Source organism: Schistocerca piceifrons, chromosome X (assembly GCF_021461385.2).
Source record: "Schistocerca piceifrons isolate TAMUIC-IGC-003096 chromosome X, iqSchPice1.1, whole genome shotgun sequence".
NCBI lineage: Eukaryota > Metazoa > Arthropoda > Insecta > Orthoptera > Acrididae > Schistocerca > Schistocerca piceifrons.
The window spans coordinates 509522476-509548144 of record NC_060149.1 but is presented as its reverse complement, the minus strand read 5'-3'; the positions used below and the strand labels follow the sequence as shown (position 1 = coordinate 509548144).

Below are 25669 nucleotides of genomic sequence, written 5' to 3'. Positions count from 1 at the left end.
TGAAAAGGTTTCCGACATGATTATGGCTGCTTGATAGGAATTAACAGACTTCGAATGTGGAATGATAGTTCAAGCTAGACACATAGGTCATTCCATTTCGGAAATCGTTGGGGAATTCAATATTCCGAGATCCACAGTGCCATAAGTGTGCCGATAATAACAAATTCCAGGCATTACTTCTCACCACGGGCAATGCAGTGGCCGACGGTCTTCACTTAAAGACTAAGAGCAGCGACGTTTGCATAGAGTTGTCAGTGGTAGCAGACAAGCAGCATTGCATGAAATAATCGCAGAACTCAATGTGGGATGTACGACTAACGTATCCATTAGGATAGTGCGGCGAAATCTGTCGTTAATGCGCTATGGCAGTAGACGACCAAAACGAATACCTTTGCTTGTAGCACAACATCGCATGCAGCATCTCTCCTGGGCTCATGACCATATCCGTTGAACCCTAGAGGACTGGAATACAGTAGCCTGTTCAGATAAGTCCCGATTTCAGTTGGTAAGAGCTGGTGGTAGGGTTCGAGTGTGGCGCAGACCCCATGAAGCCATGGACCCAGGATGTCAACAAGGTACTGTGCAAACTGCTGGTGACTGTATAATGGTGTGAGCTGTGTTACACAGAGTGGACTGGGACCTCTGGTCCAACGGAACCGATCATTGACTGGAAATGGTTATGTTTGGAGACAATGTACAGGGATATGGACTTCATGACACCAAACAACAATAGAATTTTTATGGATGACAATGTGCCATGTCACCAGGCCACAATTGTTCACAACTGGTCTGAAGAACATTCTAGACAATTCGAGTGATTTGGTCACCCAGATCGCCCAACATGAACTGCCAACAGTTTGTTGACTCCATGCAAAGTCGAGTTGCTGCACTACGCCAGGCAAAAGGACGTCCAACACGATATTAGGAGGTATACTGTGATTTTTGTCACAACAGTGTATCTCAGCCAGGCATAAGCAACAACAAGCATATGTTTGTAGCTTTAATTGTGATTCGTACCAACGGCAAAATCGCTTTGTGCCTCTGAAGTAAAAAATACACTGCTTTGTTTGCCGTGTTTGCCGTTTGGAAGTGATTTAGTGTGACAAAACATGGTTATTGAAGAAAACACTGGAAATGGATATGAAGTCAATGAAGCATGTTGATAAAGTGGTTTCATTGTCATTTTCGGAACTGTAAGTAATAGTGAGAAACCCACTTTTAATCAATGAACATAATATAAAGGTTAAAAATAACCATGAAATTTTGGCCAAAATAGACTGCATTTTTTGTGGAAAATTTGAAATTGCCATATATGTACATGATGATAAAGTCAACTCAGTAAATCCAGGTTTATTTGCAGGATCAGTAAGTTTTGCATCTAAATTTCGTTCAAATGTGAAAAATTATTTAGATACAAATGCAGACTTCAACGGTGTTTCTAACACCATTCAGAATGAGTTACTTGTATGACTGCCTACCACCAAAATACCAAGATGAGATAAGAACAAAAATAAGAAAAGCTTCCTTTGTAGCTGTCATGGCTGATGACACAATATATGTTTCAGAACACTCTCAGATAGTCCTTGTTCTATGGTACATATTGAATGCAGAAGTATTTGAATGTTTTGGGGGCGTTCTTTATTCTAGAAAATTAAACTGCAGTTGGTATATAAAAATGTATTTTAGAACAATTGGAAATAGTCCTTCGAGGAATTGGACAAAAACTGATAGCTCAGAAGTTTGATGGTGCAAATGTTACAAAAGGCGGAAGTTCAAGCAAAAATAAAAGCAGTTTCTAGTAACACGATTTTAATTCGCTGTTATGTATATTAACTTAATTCAGTAATGAGAAATGCAGAAAGTATTATACAAAATGAAAGAATTTTTTCTCTAACATTATGGCTATTCCATAATTCTTCTCAAGATCAACATAACTTGTGTCCTTTCTCAAGAAACACCTCTACAAGATGGAACTTCAACATACAAACCATAAACAAAGTTCAGAAAAATTTGCGAGCTATAAAGAAACTGACTTACTGAAATTCAGTTAGCATCAAACGAAGATCAACTCGTTGCAAAAGCAGCACGAATTTTATAATACATAAATGACAAAAATTTACAGTTTTACATGGAGTTTTGTCACTGGGTTATGTCAAATGTTGAAATAATTTACAACCAAAGCCCACTGTGAGAAATTAATGTCTTTAAAGTTAATGAATATATAACAAATTTCAAAACTGTGATCTTAAAATAAAGGAACGCAAAATATTGTGAGAATCCTTCAAAAAGACTCATGACAGAAGCTAAGAAAGTGTGTTCTAGAATGAACATGCTACAGATTTACAAAGAGAGGCTTGAAACTGAGCTAAATGAATCCTATTACAAAAAAATGGCTCAAAAAAAGGGCTCTGGGCACTATGGGACTTAACATCTGAGGGCATCAGTCCCCTAGAACTTAGAACTACTTAAACCTAACTAACTTAACGACATCACACACATCCATGCCCAAGGCAGGATTCTAACCTGTGACCGTAGCAGTCTCACGGTTCCAGGCTGAAGTGCCTAGAACCGCACAGCCACACCGCCCAGCTCCTATTACATATCTGATATTCATGAATATTACAAATTAATTAATTACCTGAAATTTTTCCCTGAGAATAATCTAGATAATGTTCTTAGTGGAATTATGAAACTGATAAAAATCTTCTTGACAGTTCTCATAACAACATCAGGAGCAGAATGCTTCTTCCAATCACTGAAAGGAATAAAAAATGTTCTAAAAAACACTACAAATTCGAATAGACTAAATGCGCTTGTATTATTTGGAGAAAAATTTCCTTAGTTACCATCCAGATATTGATAAGAAAGTTATTGATCTTTTCACATAAATTAAAACAAGAAGAATTGATTTCATTTTTCAATGAAAAGATCAAGCTTGAAGTTTAACAATTTAGGTTAAAGTATGTAAAAATGTTTGATTTTGTTATTTTAGGATTTTATTAAGTTTCTAAATAAATTTTATTTTTATACATGTTGGTTCCTTTTGCACAATTTTAATTCAAAGGCTAAGTTGTCTGTAGCATCAACCCGATTAATTTTAGTTACGAGCCGCCACTCATAACAAGCCAGGGTAATTAGGGTTTAATGTCTCATCAATAACAATGTCATTAGAGACAGAGCACACGCTCAGACTGGGGAAAGATGGGGCAGGAATTCAGCAGAGTCCATTGTCTTATCACTGTTCCACTTTACTCAGTGTAGTTCTGTATGGTCTGGCTACCGATACATTATATGCTTGAAATAACTAGTTCAAGGGAACTACTTATATTGCAAGCTTAATCAGTTACATCATTTTATGAAGACATGATTTCATTGCAGATAGGCGACATGTCATGAGTCTAGCAATAAACTGTATAAAATAATAGTATAGTTTGCTTCAATAACTTTCGTTGTCTTCAATAACAGTGTCATGTGTTATTCTCCAAGAAATAATTGCTACTTGCCACTAGAAACAGCCTTCTAACTGATAAGGCAGTTTGAGCATCGAAACATATAATGGTTGCGGTAGAAATTTTGTCCTGGTGCAAAATTATATATGTGTATCATTTCTTGGTGTTGCTCTCCCTAAATCTGGACTTAAGAAACGTAGGGAAGTTATATATGGGATTGGTTAAATGTGCTGTGGCATTACAGGATAAGTTTTTTTGATTATTCTTATAAAATGTATATGTTAGTGCATTTAATTCCAGGCAAAGAATTAAAATAATATACTGCACAGCATATAACTGTGTCAAGTGTTTTAAACATTTCAGCGTATTTACAGGCACTCTTGGACACCCGCTTTGAAGAAACTATGGGAAGGTGAAATGTTGCTGTCCCAGATGCGTGCCCAAGAGATAAAGGAATAATCAGAATATTCTCTGTGTAAATTTATATTAGATAACAAATAACTCTCTTTTGTTTCAGTGCCTTATTATATCACACTGGCCACTGAAAAAGAATCTGTGCAAGTTCTGTAAATATCGATTGAAGTCTGTGCTGTGTTTTCACGTGTTTTAATCGATGTTAAGTATATCTGTGACAGAATTGGGTAACCAGCCTAATATTTACATCACAGTTCAATTAAACTTCTGCGGAATTTATGATTAATTACATAAGTTTATTAATTTGTATTTCCGATAATCTTTATTTAGAAACAATTAATTTTCCTTACTCTTGACTGCATGACCATAATCTGCAAATCGGTGAGGTGTTAACCAAAGATTTTAGAAGTCTCTTCATAGTGGACAACCCGAAACAGTTTCCTGTGACGATTGTTGGTGGAAGTCTGTGTTTTTGTGTTTGTCCTGACATATTTTGCCACAAACATGGGAAATAAGCTGTGAGTAAAGCCAGACTTATAGCTATGGCTTGACAGTATTGTTAGGAACTGAAATGCTAATACCGATTAAAAAAAAAACAGTAGAAATCATGGTTTTAACTATTGCTGCCATATTTGTTTTGTGATGCATACTGGTATGCTGTGTGTTTGACAAACTTGTCGATGGTAGGGTGGAGGGAGGGGTACGTTGGTGACAGCGAATGTAAAAATATTTATTTGTAATGGCATACCGTGCGTTATGTCCATAACACAGACAGTATTCTTATTATACATACGAGTTAACTGTTTCGATTCCGCTGTCAAACGCGCACCATGTTCCTCTCACGTTGTAATTTCTTTTTATGATATAGTGAGACAGAATCTTTCATAAAACTGAGTTTGTATGTTGTAGTTACATACGTATGAAACACTATTTCTGAAGTACTCTTCTTGTCATACTTGCTTCTTTCACTCCAGGCTAACCTCGATTTTCGTAACATTTCCTTACAACGCATTACTTGTTTAGCATTATTTCCTCCGTCAAAATTGTTCCGGTCTTTAAAACAATATGAGGCATGTGTTTATTTGTAACACTCAATGCGATTTTTGTTCTGAAACTCTCGTGATTCTGCCACCGTGTATTAGTTCGATTACAGTATGTAGCGGATTAAAGTGTTTGTTTTTTTTTTAAAAAAAAGCAACATACATGTTGGTTGGATTATTCTCTACTTACCTTGTTTTATATGAGTAAAATTTCTTACGAACAACAGAGAGTAACGCATATGTTACTTAGTAAACAGCAAAGTTTATGCAAGCGGATGCTACTTTCCACTGTAAGTGTAATACTTCAGTTGGGTCATAAACGTTTGTTACTGATACATGAAGCATTACACCCCAGAAAGTTTCTTCAGACGCGTTTTTTATACCAGAAAGTGCAGAAAAGGTTTATTGCTATCAAGAGCAGAAATGGTATGCGACATCTCCAATGAAAGCTTGAGGCGAAATCCGCACATTTTTCACGAAGTAGTGCAGCGTACATTAAAAAACCTTTCGTTGCAGTTTAGCTCGTTTTTAAATTTATACGACGAATTATTTTCGGAGAAAAATTTCATGGGGAGATAATATGCTTACGATAAATTGAACGTGTTACTTTGTCTTTATGAAACTGCAGTTGGTAGTGCGTCTTGGACTGTTAGTAGCCATCCGTGACAGCAGCTTGCTTAATGTTTACAAATGGAGGAGGTAGTGGTGTGACTATGGAGTTAATGATGATCGTAAACCGAGTGGATTTGTTATTCTCATGGTATGGCTTTAATTAGGTAGGAAGGAAGTGTTCAGAAATGTAGAACGGCACGTAAGATTTCCGTGAGTGTTCGAAGCAGGAAATTATGCGTTGGTGGTACCGGCTGAACAGTTGAGTTTCGGTCAGTTTAATTTTTCTTATTTTACGTTTTAACATTTTACCGCTAATACATAGACGTTAAGGTATCTGAATTCGGCATGTATTACCGAATATGGACAGCACATTACACCTTATGATATTGCGTCTCACGAGAGCGGAATTTTGCTCTGTTTCATTTGTATTGGAAAACTACATGGGTGGAGTTATGTCTTACCACAGTAAGAGCGCTAGTGGCTTTGTTTTTGTGTATTGGTTTCTTGGTTTTTAGAAAATTAAGCACTGAAATTTGCAGTTATAGTTTTTTGTTTAGGAACAAGGATCTGTTCTTTGTTGTTGTTGGAGAGCTTCAATGTAACATTCATATTGTACTTGTATATACTGTCTCCTTATAATTTACGTTATGATTTTTAGAAGTCGCCCAGAATCGATTATGAACCTCTCAAAAATTCGCACGAGATCAAATATACTGGACAAGCCACTTAGTCGAGGGAAAGGTGAAGTTAGTCTTAGCTGTTATGCTTTCCTATTCTCAGAAATTGTCCAGTACTGCCATAACAGAGTGCACACCATTCCAGAACTACAGGGCAGGTGAGTATACTGCAATAGATCTAGTTTTCTCTTTTGCTACTACTTTCTCTAAAATATAACTTGATTTGGATATATATATATAATACAGCCAGACATCCATTCGTGCTACATTTACACCGAATATAGTAAAATGTGATAGTGATGCTCCTAAGAGTGTAATAAAATAAGTTATCAGTGACACACAGCTGCTGCTCCGTCACCTATTCCTTTGACTACAGTTTTCTATTAGGATATGATGCTCATTAAAAACTGCGACAGAATTTCTGTTATCCAGGTTTTTGTGCTGGTGGCACTAGCTATATTATTATGTAAAATGATTTAGACAATGCTATGATAGCTGGAGTTAAGTGTGCATATAAGAAATTTTGTCTGGGGTGCATAGTGTAAGTTTATTTGCTCAATTATTATGTCATGCAGTGGTATGGCACATATTAAATACATTTCAAATATATGTACTGTACACATCTATGCAACACATCTGAAACAGGACCAGACAAGGCAAGGTTGAGTCAGGAAGTCTGCTATGGTTTATTCAATGGAATCATCCCAGCATTCACCTTATCAATCTGGAAAACCACAGAAAACCCAAGTCGGGGTGGCCAGACTACTGCTAATCCCCAGTCTTCTAATGCCGTAACATCTCTAGATCCTACAATCAGCTCAGTCCCTACACACAAACTACAAACAGTAGCAGCACTGGAACACTAAAACTTTGTTCTGTATGTTTTAGAAAAAGATGTTAAAACTGCAACCAATGGTAGGCCATACATCTAGTGTTATGGTCTTCATTAGAAAACCTTTTTTTGCCAAGATTGCAAGAATGGATATATAGATTATTAGTTTTGACCAGTTAAATGGCCACCTTCACATCACAATTAATATATTTCCGGGCTATTGTGCCTTGACTGAATGGCTTTCACATTTAAAACCAAAGTTTTGTCCCCATCTGTGGAGGCCAATTTGCAAAGGGGATTGAAACTTCTTTTTGTGTCTGTGTCAAACCCTGGCTCGCCACAGACTGCAGCAAACTTCCATTTGTGTGCTTCCACACATTGCGTGACATCACATGGTTTGAATACCTGAGCATAGTTGGCTGTTGTTGACTGCAGTCATCCACTATTGCTGTCACAACATGTGGGAGATTGGTACACAACTTCAACACGGGAATCCAGGTGTCATTCAATTTCATGTCGTCCTCCTTTCTGTTGAAATTCCTGGGGTATTTTATAATCTCTGTGGCCTCCCTTATAGCCTTTCATGGTGTCTGTTTGTGGCTGCCATTATTTCAGCTCTGTGGAAATGAATGTCTTGATCTCTTAGCTGCAAAGCATGTTCCGTACCAGGTGATCCGTCAATCAATTGTGCTTGGGCTCTTTTTTTTTTTAAAAGTATCCATGTGCACCTCCCCACAACTATGCGGAACCCTATAAATTCTTGCTTTTGCCACTGATTGGCAAGCATCCTTGGCCAATTTCAGGTGATCTTGTATCTTTCCGGTCAGTTTATAGATTACCATGATCTATTTTTCCAAGATTTTTCGTATGCACTCAGTAATGTCTTTAATTAAAGGCAGGAAAAATGTCAGTTTCAGTCACTTGTGCATCATTATGATTTCAGTGCAGTTGTCTTAATGCTCTTTTTTCCTCAGTGGAAAAATAACCATTCTTGAGCAATGCATTGGTGAGATGTTTTAATTCTGCATCAAGCAGCTGTGGTTTGCAGATGTACCTTGCTCCATCTGCCAATGTTTTTATGCCGCCTCGATTTTGTTGTGCGTGTGGTTTGAATCCTGGTGTGTGTGATAGTCTGTGTAGATAGGTTCTTAGTAAACTGTATGGATTAAGTTATCATCTTCTTTCTTGAAAACCCGAACAACAAGAAAATTTAATCTTCCACCTGCCTCCTGCTCCATGGTAAACTGAATCTTCAGATTAATCCTGTTGAGGTGCTTATGAAGCTGAGCTAGTTTCATACTGCAATGTCTCCACAAAACGAACTTATCGTCCATGTACTGGATATTCAGTTTCTTGTTGGATGTTTCCAATGACTGATCCTCATATTTATCCATAAAGAAATTCTCTGTGACTGTGCTTAAGGAGCTCTCCAGAGTGACACGATCCACCTTTTCATAGAATCATTGTTACTTTTGAAATATGTGGCTGTGAGGCAATATTTAAAAAAATAGTCAATATTGGGAGCAAAAAATCTGATTCAGCTGTTGCAACACCTCATTGAGCGCAACCATAGTAAATAGCAATACCACATCAAAACTAATATGTCCTCTGACTGGACCACTATGCCATTTAATTTAATGATAAAATGTGCCAAATTCTTGATATATGTATCCTATTTGCCCACATACAATCATAATAATATTGTCAAGAATATGGCACTCAAATAGATTCGTGAAACAGTAGCACTCACAATAGGTCTTAGAGGAACATGTCCATTGTGAGCCTTTGGGAACCCCTAAAGTCTTGGTTGCAGTGCAGCTGAATTGAACATACTTTCATGAATGCTCTGTTTGGTAGAGAACTTTATCAAATGTTCAAAGAACTTTGTCAGTGGAGTCTTTACTCAGTTTCATACTACGTGTTGGCCAATCTAATAATTTGTTAATCTTACGGTGGTGGTTGGTCACATTCAAAACAACTGTTTCATTTCTGTTGTCAACAGAACATATTTTGCAGTCAGGAGATTGCCACATTCAGTTTGGCAGGACTCAAGTACTGGCAGCCACAAACAGATAGCATGAAAGGCTGTACAGAGAGGCTGTAGAGAGTGTAAAACACACTAGGAATTTTAGTAGGAAGGAGGAGGGTGTGCAATAGAATATCTGGATTCTGGTGCTGAAGAAGAAATGCACCAGTCTTCCAGCATGGGATGATAGCAACAGTAGATGATGGCAGTCCACGCTGGCAAGTTAACGCTTAGGTATTCAAAACGTGTGATGTTGCGCCATTGTGCAGAAGCATGTGTAATTGGAATTTTGCTCCAGTCAGTAGCAAGCCAGGGTGTGAATTGGACAGTCAAAGAAGCTATGATGCCCCTTGAAAATGTCCTCAGTTGATGGGGTCAAAACATTGGGTTTAAATGTGGAATCCTTTTGACTATGACACAATACCCCAGAGCACTTTATTTATTGTGAGACTTCTGTCCATGAAAGTTCACATTTTACATCTTCAGATGACATAATAGAAAGCAGTATCTACAACGATTGCTGAAGCAGGCGGTTTGTCGTGATTGTGTTTGCAATACCAAACTCAAAAATCGTGATAATGATATATAAACTTTAGATACATTAGGCACCATTTCATTGCGCAGTATAACATACACCATAGTGATACAATGAGACAGTATAGGGAGCCTTCTTGTCTGCTGACTGTATCGGATGAAGCTATCCAATTGACAGCCTGTCGGTGTAAATTCTGCTTTCTATTATGTGATCTGAAGACGGCCATTTAACTGGTCGAAAATAGTAATTGATGTATTCATCCTTCCTGTCTTGGCAAATAAAAAGTTTTGTTAAAAAGACTAAAACATTGTATTTAAAGAGCACCTCCTACAGCACTAACATTGTCAGGTAATTATAACAGTACTTCATTCATAACATAGCACAAATCTCCTTGCATGTGATTCTTGTCATCCAGTTGATGCATTTGCAAATGCATCTGGATCAGAGATAACAAGAAACCATCAGCAGAAACATCTATGAATCAACTGAAGTTTGGTACGACCCATTTGCTGAGAGTTGTGATAGAACTGTGTTGTGTTGTTTGGGCAAAACCGAAGATCGCGTTACCACCCATTGTCTTTGACCTATGATGTCGTCAGTATATCAGACACCTCTGTTACAATTGTATAGAATATGATGAACATGATCTCACTCATTACACCTGAAAACAAACTTAAACAATGCATTAAATATTTAACTCCAGTGATAGAATGAAATTAACCATAGGTAATAAGGGGGTTTTGAACAGGAACAAACAAAATAAACAACAATAACGCCATCATTCAAAAAAAAAAATGAACTCAAATCGAAGCTTACAAAATTCTCAACATTCACCACAAACAGAAAGTGCAAAAATGAAAACTGCTGGTATTGTAAATTTTGCTTGACCTGTGTAGCTGAAATGAATTCCTCAATAGCACACAAAACATGAAAACCTGGTACTGCAAAGGTCACTTGACCTATATAGCTTATACAAATACTTGATACCAAGAACCCCTCTCAAATCATTCGCATTCAGTCCAAATAACTGCAGGAACTTCATCATAAACAACATATCTCCGCCCATTGTAACAAGCAATGTCCTACTCGAAAAATTTCTTGTCAAATCCATGTCTCACAAATAAACAGAAAAATCAGATTAAATCTCCAACCATAAGAAACAGAATTTCAAACATAAGCCCATCAGCTACAAAATCCAAAATCAAAGTAACTTACTAGCAAACCAGCACAAGCCCTTCCAGTAGCAACCTGACTCTCAACTCACATTGTCAAATAGCTAACAAACATACCCAACAAACAACTCCGAAACATAAACATCCAACACAAGAAAGCCACCAAATACTAAAACACATTATCTACATACACAACCCGCTCAAAAACACTCACCATGACGTTGCACAACACAGTTACATCATGGGTCGGGTCAAAAGACAGGTTGAATACAAACTTTTGGTTGACCTGTAACATCATAATGGCACATCATATTTGAAATGGATTGTGTTCGCAGAGGGACTGTTTGAGTATGTGGTGGTGTGCTCTAGTGTGGGCTGTTAGTTTGTGAATTGTTTGTGTCTACTGTTAGTGATTCATTGGACTATTTGAAGGCTGTTAGAATAATTTTGGAAGAGTTTTGGTGGTTTGTTAGTGAGTTATTTTGGTGTTGGCAGTTATGGGCAATAAATTTGTTTTGTGTTTTGGAATTATTAGTGTGGTATGTTGTTTATGGTTGGAGATTTGATTTTGTGTTTCATTTATTGCTGGTTGTGGATGTGACAATCAATTCATGAGTAGGTCAGTGCAAGCTGCAATAGTGGACATAATGCTGACCACAATTAGACGCCTACAGTTATTCGATTTAATAGCTGACTATGTGAAGTGTTAAGTTTGTGGAGAAGGTGTGACATTGACCGTAGTTGTGGAATTTGGGCCAGGGACCAATACGTGTCATTGTCATCAGGACAACCTCTGAAGTTATATCTGTAGGTGTTCCTGGTTTGAGAAATCTAAGCTGGCCATTCAGAAGATTGTGTTGATGACACGCAATTTTTGTTATAGCTATATTTCCGATATCTTTGGTTGGTAAGCAGGTTTTCATGGAGGACATTGTTCCACCAGAATGTGTTTTAAATTATCTTACTTTCACTACTGGTTTTAGGTGCTGCCCAGCCTCAAGTGCATCTTGCAAAAGCTATTGTAACATATGTGGATACATAATCCTCGTTTTGTCAAAAATCATGGGCCATGCATATCTGTGCACAATGTGGTCGTCAGTGGTCATAATCTAAAATTTAATGTGTATGACAGGATGGTACTTATGAGAATAATAGAATTACTATGTTACTAGAATGCTGCATCCGGTCAGAAGCACGAAGATAACAAACCTTGTAATGTTTGCTACAAAATTCACTATATACACTTATTCACCTAACAGCCTGGTAAAAAATAAACGCGCGCTTGGAGGGTGGGGGGGGGGGGGGGGCACTTAATTGCATGTTTATTGTATATTGAAATTTGTGTTAATGCAATTTCTTATGAATTTTTTGGTTGTATTGTTCGTTGGTAATGGTTTGATTGTAATATGTACATATCACGGTATTCGTTTTTCCTACATCGATCAAATTAGCGTTTCAGTATGGGTGAGCTCAATTTAGTGTTACTGTGGACTTTGTTCAAGCTACATAGATCAAGTAAAATTCCTGGTACAGGATTTTGCGGTTTTGTGGGGTTCGTGGTATTGTGGGTTTTGAGCTATACACATCATGTGAAATTTCCTTTCCCAGTTTTTGTTCAGGTTGTTTTTTATTGTGGTTTCATCGGTTGCTGAAGACTTTCGTTGTTTAATTTCCATATTAGCATTTGTTTGATTTCTGTGGTAGTATTTGTTTGGCTAGTTTTGAGTTATTTTTGCAATTACATGTTTTTCGAGAGAGAGAGAGAGAGAGAGAGAGAGAGAGAGAGAGAGAGAGAGAGAGAGGGGGGGGGGATGCTTATGAGCAGTTAGAATTCTTTTGTGTCCACATATTCATATAAATTGCAGTAACAGTTCTCAAGAAGAAATGTTTTTAACCCTGCTCTAAAATCCTTTTGTTCCTCCAACCTCTTGAGAAACTGTTTCTTCTATATGAGATAAAAGTAGCATAGTTGTGCAGTCTTGCCATGTGCACAGCATTGTTGTTTTACTGATTGAACATGTTAAATTAGTTGAAATTGTATTGAGGGATGTTATGTTCAAAAATGTTGATACCATGACCAGTTTGAGAGTTGTTTTAGGAGAAATGAATGCGTTTAATAGTTTTGATGAAATGTAGAGCTTTCTCCTATGAACACATACCAGGTTGTTGGGTTGTCTGCAGCTCGGGGTCTACTGGCTAGTGTTGCTACCTCTGGATCACGGAGTCCCAGGTTTGATTCCCGGCCGGGTCGGGGATTTTATCCACACGGGGACTGGGTGTTTGTGTTGTCCTCATCATTCAGCAAGTGGCGAGATTGGAATTGTAAAGATTGGGAACTTGTACGATTGCTGATGACCTCGATGTTGAATGCCCCACAAACCAACAACATCACAGGCTGTTGGGTTGTGAAATAGACAAGGAGGGCTTAATGCCCAACAAGTTGATAAAGTTCTGTGAATTGTTACGTTGAACTATTACCAAATAACACATCAGTAGTTTACATTGGTACCTGGACGTGAGAATACACTCCTGTTAAATATTTTGACAATGTGATCAAAATGAATTTTTTTTGTCAAGAGCTGATTATAAGTAATTGACAAGAGACTCTGATAATTGCAAATTGAAGCCAACCTTTTTTACTATAAAACAACCTCAAGATGGTTAGTACATTTGGAAAAAAAGATCTAAGAAACTTTCGGCATCTCCTTGGGGTGCAGATTGTGCTACTCTCCTCATATTTACCAGGCTCTGGTCCAGTCCTGCTTGGGCTCACAATGTTAATGACTCAGCAGCACATTTGGCTTTAGAATAATTAGACCTAATCCATTATCATGGAACTCGCCGTACAACTAGTGCCTGCTGGACTAGTTCCATAGACAGTCTCCTTGAAGAAGTGGGAATCTTCTCTCTTCAGTTCCCATGGTACCAACTCTTGCTCATCTATGCAATTTCCATTTGCTAATTTTCTGCTCAATCAATGTCTCCTATTCTGTTTGCATACAAGGGGCACTGACCCCTGACACCTGCCCTCATGTGGGGTTACCAGTTGGAAAGTGCCTCCCAGCCCTCTTTCGGGACATCTAAAGCGCCGGGAATTTCTACTCTGTTATACAAAACCATAAACATTCAAAGGATTGATGAGTTTTACTGTGCCGAGGAAGATTATACTTTCACTTAGCACAGAGAAAGTGTGTTTTCACTCGGGAGAAAGTGTATTTTTAACCAGGAAACCCGGGATTTTTTTTTCCTTGTCCTTGTATACACCCTGCCGAAGCTTACTGCTAAGATGTTTTAATTTGTAGGGTAGCTTATTGAAAATGGATGCAGCAGAAGAGTGAAGGAAGTGCAGTCCAAACGCAGATTGCCATTCTGTGTAGTATTAACTGAATGAAAGCTGTTGATTCTTCAGAATAAGCTCATATTGTTAACAACAAATGTCATTAAAGAGAAAATATATTGAGAGGTCAATGTCAGAATTCCCATACTTGTGAACAGGGATCGACAAGTAGTTCATGAACATAAGCCATGTGTTGCTCAAACTGCTGATTTCTGAGCCAAAAACACCCTTTGAAATAAATGGTTGTTGATATGTCTGCGTAAGCAGAAGAAACTAACAATCAAAGTCCGAAAACAATTTGGTGGACTGTTCAGTTAACCAAAACAAATTCTCCAAGTATAACACCAACACAAAACAGTGATCTGTCTTCGAATCACAACTACATACAAGAATAATATAGAAAACAACTGAAATAATCTCCTACTAGTCTCCGCCAGAGACTTCTCCGATATACCAAGCCTAATCCAGAGATCAGAGAGAAGATCCAAGCCGGGCTGCCGGGACGGCAGCTATCCACGTCTGCAGGCGGTCGATGAACTGATGATGTGCAGCCGAGCGCCGGCCTTTATAGCGCTTCGGCGGATGAGTGCCTCGGAACTATTTCCCATCACATGGTTTGACGTGTGAAAATAGTTCCGGGATCTGCACCGATCTCTTCCTTATGTTTATGTGGGCTGGTAGTGGCCCCTGGTGTCTTTGCTGTGTTGTTGTTGTTGTTGTTGTTGTTGCTTCTGTTGTGGCCATTAATCAATATTGCCTGTTGGTTGTGTAGTGCTTCGGTGTGCCTGCAGCTGCAGGCTGTCAGTTTGGTTGCTGATACTCTAGGTGCCGTGATGTCTGGTGGAGAAGGCCACAGCAGTTGTAGCTCTGTCATACGTTCCATTAAGAAGTAATTATTATTATTATTATTATTATTATTATTATTCCTTGGTGACTAGTTTTGGATACCTATGTTCATTTTCAAACCATTCTTCAAAGAAAAAATTACAATTGACACGACAATTATATACATATGAGGCATACATATTTGCAGTACAATTGTATTACACTAATATACAGGTAAGGTGTACAAATCTGTCATAAACATCTAGTTTTATGAATTGACTTACTCGCTACATACCATATCGTAAGTGTTACAGTAAAAGCATAAGCCCATAGCGACTGCTGACAGCAGCACACATCAAAGATAAAATATTTGCTGACTGAACAAAACATTCTTCTTTCTTTCATTAACTGAATGTAAACTTGAAAACCCTACAATAATAAAAAAAATTTCCAAAGACCAGTCATTTGGCCTCTATTGGGTGCTATGCATTACATCATGACATGACTTGACTTGCAGAAGACACTAGAGTTTCATGAACTAAACTCAGTAGTTATACTGCTATGCATTAAACATAATTTAGTCCAGTTCCTAAAAGCTACACATCTTTACTACAACTCAAAACCAAAAAGTATGGCAACCCCCACTCTAAAAATAAATTAACTTTCCAATTTACAAGAAGACAGCCCCCTAAGCAGATAATCTCAACAGTAATACATTAGTTTATATTCAGTCCTCTAATGGAGAAGTGCCTTTCGTATCAGTAGGCCATAGCACCGCTTTGATCATTACTGCAGGGACAATTTTTGTACATGGGCTTTTGCCTGTGTTGTCACACGTAAGATATGGTATGTAACTAATAAGGCAACTAATAAAACTAAATGATCATGACAAATTCATATACCTTACATGTATATTAGTGTAATATATTTTACTGCAAATTTGAATGCCTCGTTTGTATAAAGTTGTCAGCCAACGGTCATTTTCTTTCTAGGATGGCTTGAAAATAAGTGTCCAAAACTAGTCACCATCAAGAAATCCTTCCTAATGCAATGTATGCCGGAGATGCAGCCATATATTTAAATTATAAAACAAGCTGCAGACCTATTTTTCACCTGCAGCCTACTCTAAGTTTGGAAAAATACCCTTTGTGAATGGAAAGAGTTACCCTAGAATACTATGCCATCTGTCATAAGCAAATGAAAATAAGCAAAGTAAACTAATTTCGTATTGGAACCACACTTATTGCAGATACTGTTCTAATGGTAAATATAGCAGTATTCAGTTTTTGAACAAGATCCCGAACATGGGCTTTCCATGACAGTTTGCTATCTATCTGAACATCTAGAAATTTGAATTGTTCAGACTTATGAATCATATGCCCATTCTGTGTAATCAGAATCCCAGTTTTAGTGGGATTCTCTTTCAGAAACTGTAAAAATTGAGTCTGCTTTAACATTAATTTTTCTACAAGCCACGAATTTGTCTTGAACTCTAGTATTTGACGCACTACCAAGCTAGTGTCATCAGTAAACAGAAATATTTTAGAATCACCTGTTGTCATATTAGAAGAGATGTCATTTATACACTGATAAGCCAAAACATTACAACCACTGTCCACCACGACATTGGTTGCCATTGATGGTGTTGCGTTCCTATGACATGGTAACAGAAGTATGTAAGCAGAGCAGACATGAACGGAGGATCACCCTAGCAAAGATAGGGGTGCAAATGGAGAAATCCATTGAGATAAGCGACTATGACAAAGAGCAGATTGTTATTATGCAGAACCTGTGAACGACGAGTATCTCGAAGATGGTGAAGCTTGTCAAATGTTTACACGCTACTATTGAGACCATCTATGGAAAGTGGTAGGACAATGAAACTACCGCGAAGTGCTAAATGGTTGGATGTCCACAACTCTTCACAGCACGTTGGGTTCAGAGGATTGTCTGCTCTATAAAGTTGGATAGATGATGATCTGTGGCATCTCTGCAAAAAGAGCACAATGTTGGTGCATACACAAGTGTTTCGGAGCACACCGTTCATCGTACATTGTTGAATATGGAGCTTTGCAGCAGACCACTAAGTGTTCACACGTTGACTCAATGATATCGTTACCTAAAATTGCAGTGGGCATGGGACTGTCGGGATGAGACCGTCAATCAATGGAAGTGTGTCTGATCTTCGGGTGAATAACATTTTTGCTACGCTAGGTTGATGGTTGTTATCCAAACACAAAAATGGAAAGAAGTGACCATAGCTGTACTCAGATTAAATCAGTGCTGTGTGATCCATAGCTACAGTCATAGATCCTTATCAGTGAGAAGGCAGGTGTCATGACTGTGTATATATGTGTGCATGTTAAACTTTTCCTCCAAAAGTACTGTGTTGATATCAGTCAAACTTATACACAAACTACTTGTCAGAAGTGGGGTAAGAACTGCCTACCTCTCAAAAGGGGAGGATGGGAGTAAAGAAATAGTATAGCTCACGATGCCTAAATAGCGATACTACATTCATGGAGAATTGCACATAATTTCAAACTTTTAAGAGACTTTTCTCGTCAACACACCCACATAGTGATGAAAGGAAAATAGTTCATCACATACTGAATTTTTGCTGTTCATGCAATATTACTGCTGCATTAGGCATGACTTTTTATTACTAATTCACTACTAACTCTACTTGCAACACATTTTGTAGACAGTATTCACATAAACTTCTGAACGTACTTGCAAAAACTCCAAATTTTGATAAGATGGGAGAAGCTTAATTACAAAATGCAGACATCCCAAGTATTATGATTGTCCATAATTGTCCCAATTTCAAGGCCAAAATTACAGTCTTATCAGAGCACATACTAAAATTATGGAATTTGGAATTTTATTTATTTCAGCTGTTTGACAACAAAATGTATTTCGTTGCATCATTTGTGAACGAGCATTGTTTCAAAAGTGCAGTATCCCGTCTGTTTAGCACAGACTATACACAAACTATACAGGGTTATTACAAATGATTGAAGCGATTTCACAGCTCTACAATAACTTTATTATTTGAGATATTTTCACAATGCTTTGCACACACATACAAAAACTCAAAGTTTTTTTAGGCATTCACAAATGTTTGATATGTGCCCCTTTAGTGATTCGGCAGACATCAAGCCGATAATCAAGTTCCTCCCACACTCGGCACAGCATGTCCCCATCAATGAGTTCGAAAGCATTGTTGATGCAAGCTCGCAGTTCTGGCACGTTTCTTGGTAGAGGAGGTTTAAACACTGAATCTTTCACATCACTATGCGTGAAACTTGCCCGCACGCGTTCAACCGTTTCTTCGCTCACTGCAGGCCGACCCGTTGATTTCCCCTTACAGAGGCATCCAGAAGCTTTAAACTGCGCATACCATCGCCGAATGGAGTTGGCAGTTGGTGGATCTTTGTTGAACTTCGTCCTGAATTTTCGTTGCACTGTTATGACTGACTAATGTGAGTGCATTTCAAGCACGACATACGCTTTCCCGGCTCCTGTCGCCATTTTGTCTCACTGCGCTCTCGAGCGCTCTGGCGGCAGAAACCTGAAGTGCAGCTTCAGCCGAACAAAATTTTATGAGTTTTTCTACGTATCTGTAGTGTGTCGTGACCATATGTCAATGATTGGAGCTACAGTGAATTTATGAAATCGCTTCAATTATTTGTAATAGCCCTGTACTATTCTCTACACACTGGTGCCTCACTAAGGTCACTACTGTGGGTGCATAAACTTATAGTTATGTTGTGATTTGACATATTGATTCCAAGTGTAGAGCAACTGAATAGCTTGTGAATTAAGTTCACAGTTTCTCTGAAGTATTTGAAATGTCATTGTATACTTTCATTTAGTTTGTGTTTTACCCTGTGGAGTCTTTTTCTGTAGCCTGGAAATTCTTTGTGTCATTAGGTGTTCTGAATACATATTTTATTAATGCAAGAGTCAAGATTCAAGTTCAGTTTTCACTTCTTTGAAAATTCCCTTACACTGTGTTTATCAATCTATGTTTTCAACTTTTGTCCTTTGAAAGTTGATCTTATTACAGACTCCACTAACATTTTACTTTTAAAAAAAATCTGCATTTTATATTTTGAAAACTTAACTTTTAGATCTAACTTTTAAAGTTCCAACACCCTGTCTCATATCTTTCTTACTAGGGGTTAACAGCCTAAATTTTTACTTTTCAGGTGTTACAATTAGGATTCAAATTGAGATTTTTATTTTCAGTTTAAAAAATATATTACAAAATCCTGGGGGAAGGTCCCCAGAACCCCCTCCTCAATTCTCCTGTCCACATTACTGAAAGCTTCATTCCAAACATGGCATCTCTGCTAAATGTGGCAGAGAAAGAAGTAAATAATTTCAAGACTGTTTGACATGCTTAGCATGGGAATGATCATAGTTGTCTTGGTGTGTATAGAGAGCCAGAAATCTACTGCAATATATCTCTGTAAATAATGTTCTGAGACTTGTTCTCTGCATATATATAAAGATAGCTGAGAACCCGGGTATGTATTTATTCCAATCATCTGTTAGTCCCTCTCATTCTTTCATCCCCTCTCTGTCAGTCTCCTCCTGCCCCTTTCTGTCCAGCTCCTCTTCCCACACCTCACTGTCAATCTCCTCCTCCTGCCCGTCTCCCTGTCACACAACGTATCCCTAATGTTGAGTTGTTGTCTCAATGTGTTCTCCTATACTCACTGGCACTGCTGAGTGAAAGGCGATTGACAATTAATATTCCAGTGAGCACTTGCTCCTCTGGATACAACAGAACAAGTAGTGGCAGAGAGTAAGATGCCAAAATGGATACTGTACAGTAAACTAATCATGTTTTAACATGAAGACAGTAGCCAGGAATGGGCGGATGACATTATTATGGTGAACCACCCAGCTGCTGATGTACTCATCCCCACCAAGTGAGGTAGCAGAATGGTAAGACACTGAACTTTTTTAAGAGTATGGCAATCAAATCCTCATATGACTATCCAGATTTAGGTTTTTCTATGGTGTCTCTAAACTGCTGAATACAAATGTTGGGAAGTTTATTAAAAAAAAAAAAGACATGGCTGATTTCTTTGCCTACTCTACTCTGCTGGCGGGAGGGGTACCTTTCTGATGTCAGGGACAAGTGGGTGGCTCTAGAGAGATTCAGATGCCAACCAGTTACAGAGAACTTCATGGCTTTCCACTATATTATTAAGTGATTAAGAAGAGATTGTATTCAGAGGGTATCCAGAAAACACTGTAGCTCTTTTATAGCAAATGAACTGAAGGAGGGGTGTCTCCAAATAACAACCAGTGTTAGTGCCACTGCATTTTGTCAAGACTACTGCTATCGTCTGATTGGATTCAGTATCCCATCACAACCAGGTACAATTATGCTGAGTCCTGTAACTGCCCCTTGTCCATATGGAAGCTGAATTTACCACAGTCTGTGGTTTGTGATACTGTGTGCAGTCTTGGCTGAATAAAGTACAGCATGCTGTGGCAACTTGAAAAGAAATCCTTGTAGACTGTTAATAATACATGGCAGACAGGGCAATTTCTCAATTAGTGGATGGAGCCATTTTTGGTCCCACTCCTCAAACCAGTGAAGTACAGAACAGGCCCCAGGAGCTCCAAAAACATCACTTTATGTAGATGTGTAGGAAAGAGCTATGAGTGAACCATAAACAGTTGCATGGTTGGATCATGGAAACTGCAAAACTCACACTGTGTGTTCGTTCTGGAGGTACCGATCCACCACTGACAACTAGACCCTGTGTGTGAGGGGGCTATGAAACAGGTTATCTGTGGAACAGTGTCAAATGGGCATATTTTTAAATGTAGAAGAGATGTTTGATACTGTTGAGAGTACAACAATATTCCAAGATGTCTAACATCAATGGAGCTTTTGAGGAAACCTGCCTATATTCATATGGTTTGTGCTATCACACTGCCAGCTGGTGTGGCCGAGTGGTTCTAGGTGCTTCAGTCTGGAACCGTGCGACTGCCAAGGTCGCAGGGATGTCATTAGGTTAGTTAGGTTTAAGTAGTTCTAAGTTCAGATGTTAAGTCCCATGGTGCTCAGAGCCAGCCAGCTATCACACTGAGTTTAAACATATTGAGGTTCTGTCTGACAGATTTGAGCAAGAGAATGGTGTACCTCAAGGCAGTTTTTAAATTTAAATTTATTTACCATTGCCTTAAATAGTATAATAGCCATGGCAGGGAGTCCAGCGCAATGATTCTTATTTGTTGGCAACTTTGCAGTTTTTTGTTCCTGTTACAGCTCTACAACAGCAACTTATGTTTACGAGGTTGTAAGAGTGGGCTACTCATACAGGTTTTAGATTTTATACAGGTGTGTGTGTGTGTGTGTGTGTGTGTGTGTGTGTGTGTGTGTGTGCATTTTGATATGAAATATCAATCAATCACCACAACTAGTCCACAACTCGCAGTCTAGTGGCTAGTGTTTCTGTCTCTGAATCACGGGTCCTGAGTTTGATTCCCGGCCGGGTTGGGGATTTTCTCTGCCCTGGGACTGGGTGTTTGTGTTGTCTTCTTCATCATTCGTGAACGTGGCGAGATTGGACTGTGTAAAGATTGGGACTTTGTACAGATGCTGATAACCGTGCAGTTGAGTGTTCCACAAACCAATAATAATATTGCAAGTGCATGCATTCATTCTGTTTTTTTTTTATGTTAGTAGTGAGTCAGCTATACATCTCAGAGGACTAGTGTCATATACTTTTTTACTTGATTGTGTATTGAAGCATTTTATTACTGTCCTTCTGACATGCAGAAAGTAAAGGGTTTTGAAAGTTTTAGACTCACTCTTCCAAAAGGAGTTTTGCATGAAAACTGATAACCACTACACTGAGTGTTGTGAACCCAGTTAACAACAAAAAACCACAGCATACATTGATTTTGTGCACCTGAAGCCCTTCAGAAGATATTGATAAAAGTAAAATAAGGAGATTGGAGACACCAATGTGGCTACTCTACACTTCCTTGGCTACATTTTCTGGGTCACCATGTACTTTGTTACATTGAGTTTTCTCTACTCAGCTAATTTATGACAGAATAGTCTATTACTGAGTCGGCAATCTCCCATTATGCCCTCCTACAGTGGGAGACAGGTCCTATGTAAAGTACACTCCTGGAAATGGAAAAAAGAACACATTGATACCGGTGTGTCAGACCCACCATACTTGCTCCGGACACTGCGAGAGGGCTGTACAAGCAATGATCACACGCACGGCACAGCGAACACACCAGGAACCGCGGTGTTGGCCGTCGAATGGCGCTCGCTGCGCAGCATTTGTGCACTGCCACCGTCAGTGTCAGCCAGTTTGCCGTGGCATACGGAGCTCCATCGCAGTCTTTAACACTGGTAGCATGGCGCGACAGCGTGGACGTGAACCGTATGTGCAGTTGACGGACTTTGAGCGAGGGCGTATAGTGGGCATGCGGGAGGCCGGGTGGACGTACCGCCGAATTGCTCAACACGTGGGGCGTGAGGTCTCCACAGTACATCGATGTTGTCGCCAGTGGTCGGCGGAAGGTGCACGTGCCCGTCGACCTGGGACCGGACTGCAGCGACGCACGGATGCACGCCAAGACCGTAGGATCCTACGCAGTGCCGTAGGGGACCGCACCGCCACTTCCCAGCAAATTAGGGGCACTGTTGCTCCTGGGGTATCGGCGAGGACCATTCGCAACCGTCTCCATGAAGCTGGGCTACGGTCCCGCACACCGTTAGGCCGTCTTCCGCTCACGCCCCAACATCGTGCAGCCCGCCTCCAGTGGTGTCGCGACAGGCGTGAATGGAGGGACGAATGGAGACGTGTCGTCTTCAGCGATGAGAGTCGCTTCTCCCTTGGTGCCAATGATGGTCGTATGCGTGTTTGGCGCCGTGCAGGTGAGCGCCACAATCAGGACTGCATACGACCGAGGCACACAGGGCCAACACCCGGCATCATGGTGTGGGGAGCGATCTCCTACACCTGCCGTACACCACTGGTGATCGTCGAGGGGACACTGAATAGTGCACGGTACATCCAAACCGTCATCGAACCCATCGTTCTACCATTCCTAGACCGGCAAGGTAACTTGCTGTTCCAACAGGACAATGCACATCCGCATGTATCCCGTGCCACCCAACGTGCTCTAGAAGGTGTAAGTCAACTACCCTGGCCAGCAAGATCTCCGGATCTGTCCCCCATTGAGCATGTTTGGGACTGGATGAAGCGTCATCTCACGCGGTCTGCACGTCCAGCACGAACGCTGGTCCAACTGAGGCGCCAGGTGGAAATGGCATGGCAAGCCGTTCCACAGGACTACATCCAGCATCCCTACGATCGTCTCCATGGGAGAATAGCAGCCTACATTGCTGCGAAAGGTGAATATACACTGTACTAGTGCCGACATTGTGCATGCTCTGTTGCCTGTGTCTATGTGCCTGTGGTTCTGTCAGTGTGATCATGTGATGTATCTGACCCCAGGAATGTGTCAATAAAGTTTCCCCTTCCTGGGACAATGAATTCACGGTGTTCTTATTTCAATTTCCAGGAGTGTATTTGTAAACCATTTTAGAAAGTTGTGAGGAAGTGTTAGAATTATGAGGCTTTCCAGTAGTTAAGAACAGTGAACACAGTAGGTTTCCAAAAGGAAGTATTTATAAAAAATATTGCAAAATCTTCATGTTATAACTATTTGTTAGTGTTTTAAATAAGAACTTTGAGTTTGTAGATTTGAGTATGATTTATGTATGACGTTGCCCATTAAATTCTGTGGTTTCCTGGTAACTGTTTAAAGTGGTCACTGTAACAGTTATCAGTGATAAATTATTACTTAAATTGTTAACATCCACTAGAATGCTTCATTTACAGTGGCCTAATTGTTGGTGAATTAAACCTCCTGCCTCCTTTTCCCTCTCCCCCACTGAAACACAGGCAGTATTTTCTGCTCTCCTGTAAAATTATTTGCTTTTTTTAAAAAAAAATTCATATTTACATGTCTGTCATAAAGAAGTGTACAGCTGCTCACTTCATGGTCTTTACAATGTCTTCCTGTTGAAAATTTGAGTCAGTGTGTCTTCAGGATAATGACAAGTGTGTGACGTCTAGTCGAGTACAATCCACTAGCAGCAGTTCACCTATGCATCTCACCAAAAGTACTTTGTCTCAAATTGTCAGCCTATCTCCCTTCCCCCAATATATTTTAAAAAAATCACAAATTGATCCATTTGCAGCAATAACATTTATCTTTTACTAGCCGTATTTTATGTATTTGTTTGTGTATTTCAGACTTACTGAAATGGGAAAGCATGTTGGTATTAGACTCGTAGACCTTTTCTTTGTCCGTGAAAGAGACTGCAGACGTGAAGTCAAAGTATTAACTATTATTTTATTGATGAAGTCAACATTTTGGTTGGTGAGTATAAAGATAAATTAAAAATGTGTAGTAGTGCAGAATTTAAGATTTAAAAGTAGTGAAAATTTGATGGCATTAAAAATTGATTTTTTATATTGTGTTCAGTTAGCAGTATGTGTCGGTTATGAATTATAAATGGTATCATTTATACATTTTTCATTTAAATCCAACAACATAAAGTGAAACTGCTTTGTAACAGAACTAATTTTCACAGGTGCCTTATTTAACTTGTGGATCCTGAAGTAACCCTTTGATACCTCTCAGAATATTTGTGACAGAATAAAACTTTTTGATTTATATGACTGAAATTACTGTCACTACCATCATCCAAATGTGTCATAACATTTAACTGCCTTTGGTTTAAGTTGTAGCCATAGTGTGCAGGTTTTTTTTGTGTATAATTCATAAAGTTCAGAGAAAGATTATATTATCAAGAACAGTGCCAAACTCAGTGTGAAGTAATTTGAAAATTGTTAGGATGAGTTCATTAAGACCAGTGTAACGGAACATGAGCAATAAAGTTAGGCAAGAGGTACTTTCATTGATGAAAAGCTCTCAGGTTTCCAGCTGAGTGGTAATGTTGGGATACTGCAACAGTTCGATGTGTATTGTGCTCAACATCTGGCAGAGTGTTGAGATATTGCAAATGTCCTAATATGTATACTAGTGGAGTGGCCACCCTGGCCATCTGGTTTCTTTATCAAAATTGTTGTCTGTTGATGAACTGTCTAGAGGCATATTGAAAACTACTACACGTAGTTTACAACAATGTAGGAAAAGACGGATTGCTACTTACCATAAAGAAAACATGTCAGGTTGCAGACAGGCACAATTAAGACACTTACATAAAGCTTTCAGCCACAGCCTTCATCAGTAAAAAGAGAGCCACACACAGTTCACACATACGGGCAAGCACGCCTCACAAACACATGAATGCCAACTTCAGCACTTCAGACCATATTGATTTTTACACATAGTTTACAAGTACAGGGCTATTACAAATGATTGAAGCGATTTCAAAAATTCACTGTAGCTCCATTCATTGACATATGGTCACGACACACTACAGATACGTAGAAAAACTCATAAAGTTTTGTTCGGCTGAAGCCGCACTTCGGGTTTCTGCCGCCAGAGCGCTCGAGAACGCAGTGAGACAAAATGGCGACAGGAGCCGAGAAAGTGTATGTCATGCTTGCAATGCACTCACATCAGTCAGTCATAACAGTGCAACGACAATTCAGGACGAAGTTCAACAAAGATCCACCAACTGCTAACTCCATTCGGCGATGGCATGTGCAGTTTAAAG

The 25669-nt window shown here is 39.1% G+C and overlaps 1 protein-coding gene across 3 annotated transcripts in view; it reads left to right on the top strand.

The window, feature by feature from the left end:
• The first annotated feature begins 5555 nt into the window (after positions 1 to 5555).
• LOC124721718 (trafficking protein particle complex subunit 5-like) overlaps positions 5556 to 25669 on the top strand; it is a 53656-nt gene continuing 33542 nt past the window's right edge. For 2 of the 3 annotated variants that reach the window (XM_047246808.1, XM_047246807.1), the window contains exons 1-3: positions 5556 to 5784; positions 6174 to 6350; positions 24237 to 24363. In XM_047246808.1, the coding sequence (XP_047102764.1) occupies positions 6193 to 6350; positions 24237 to 24363 (285 nt within the window). In that variant the 5' untranslated portion in view covers positions 5556 to 5784; positions 6174 to 6192. Of the gene's footprint in view, positions 5785 to 5819; positions 5981 to 6173; positions 6351 to 24236; positions 24364 to 25669 lie in introns of those variants that run through there. The other variant, XM_047246809.1, reaches the window with a different exon arrangement.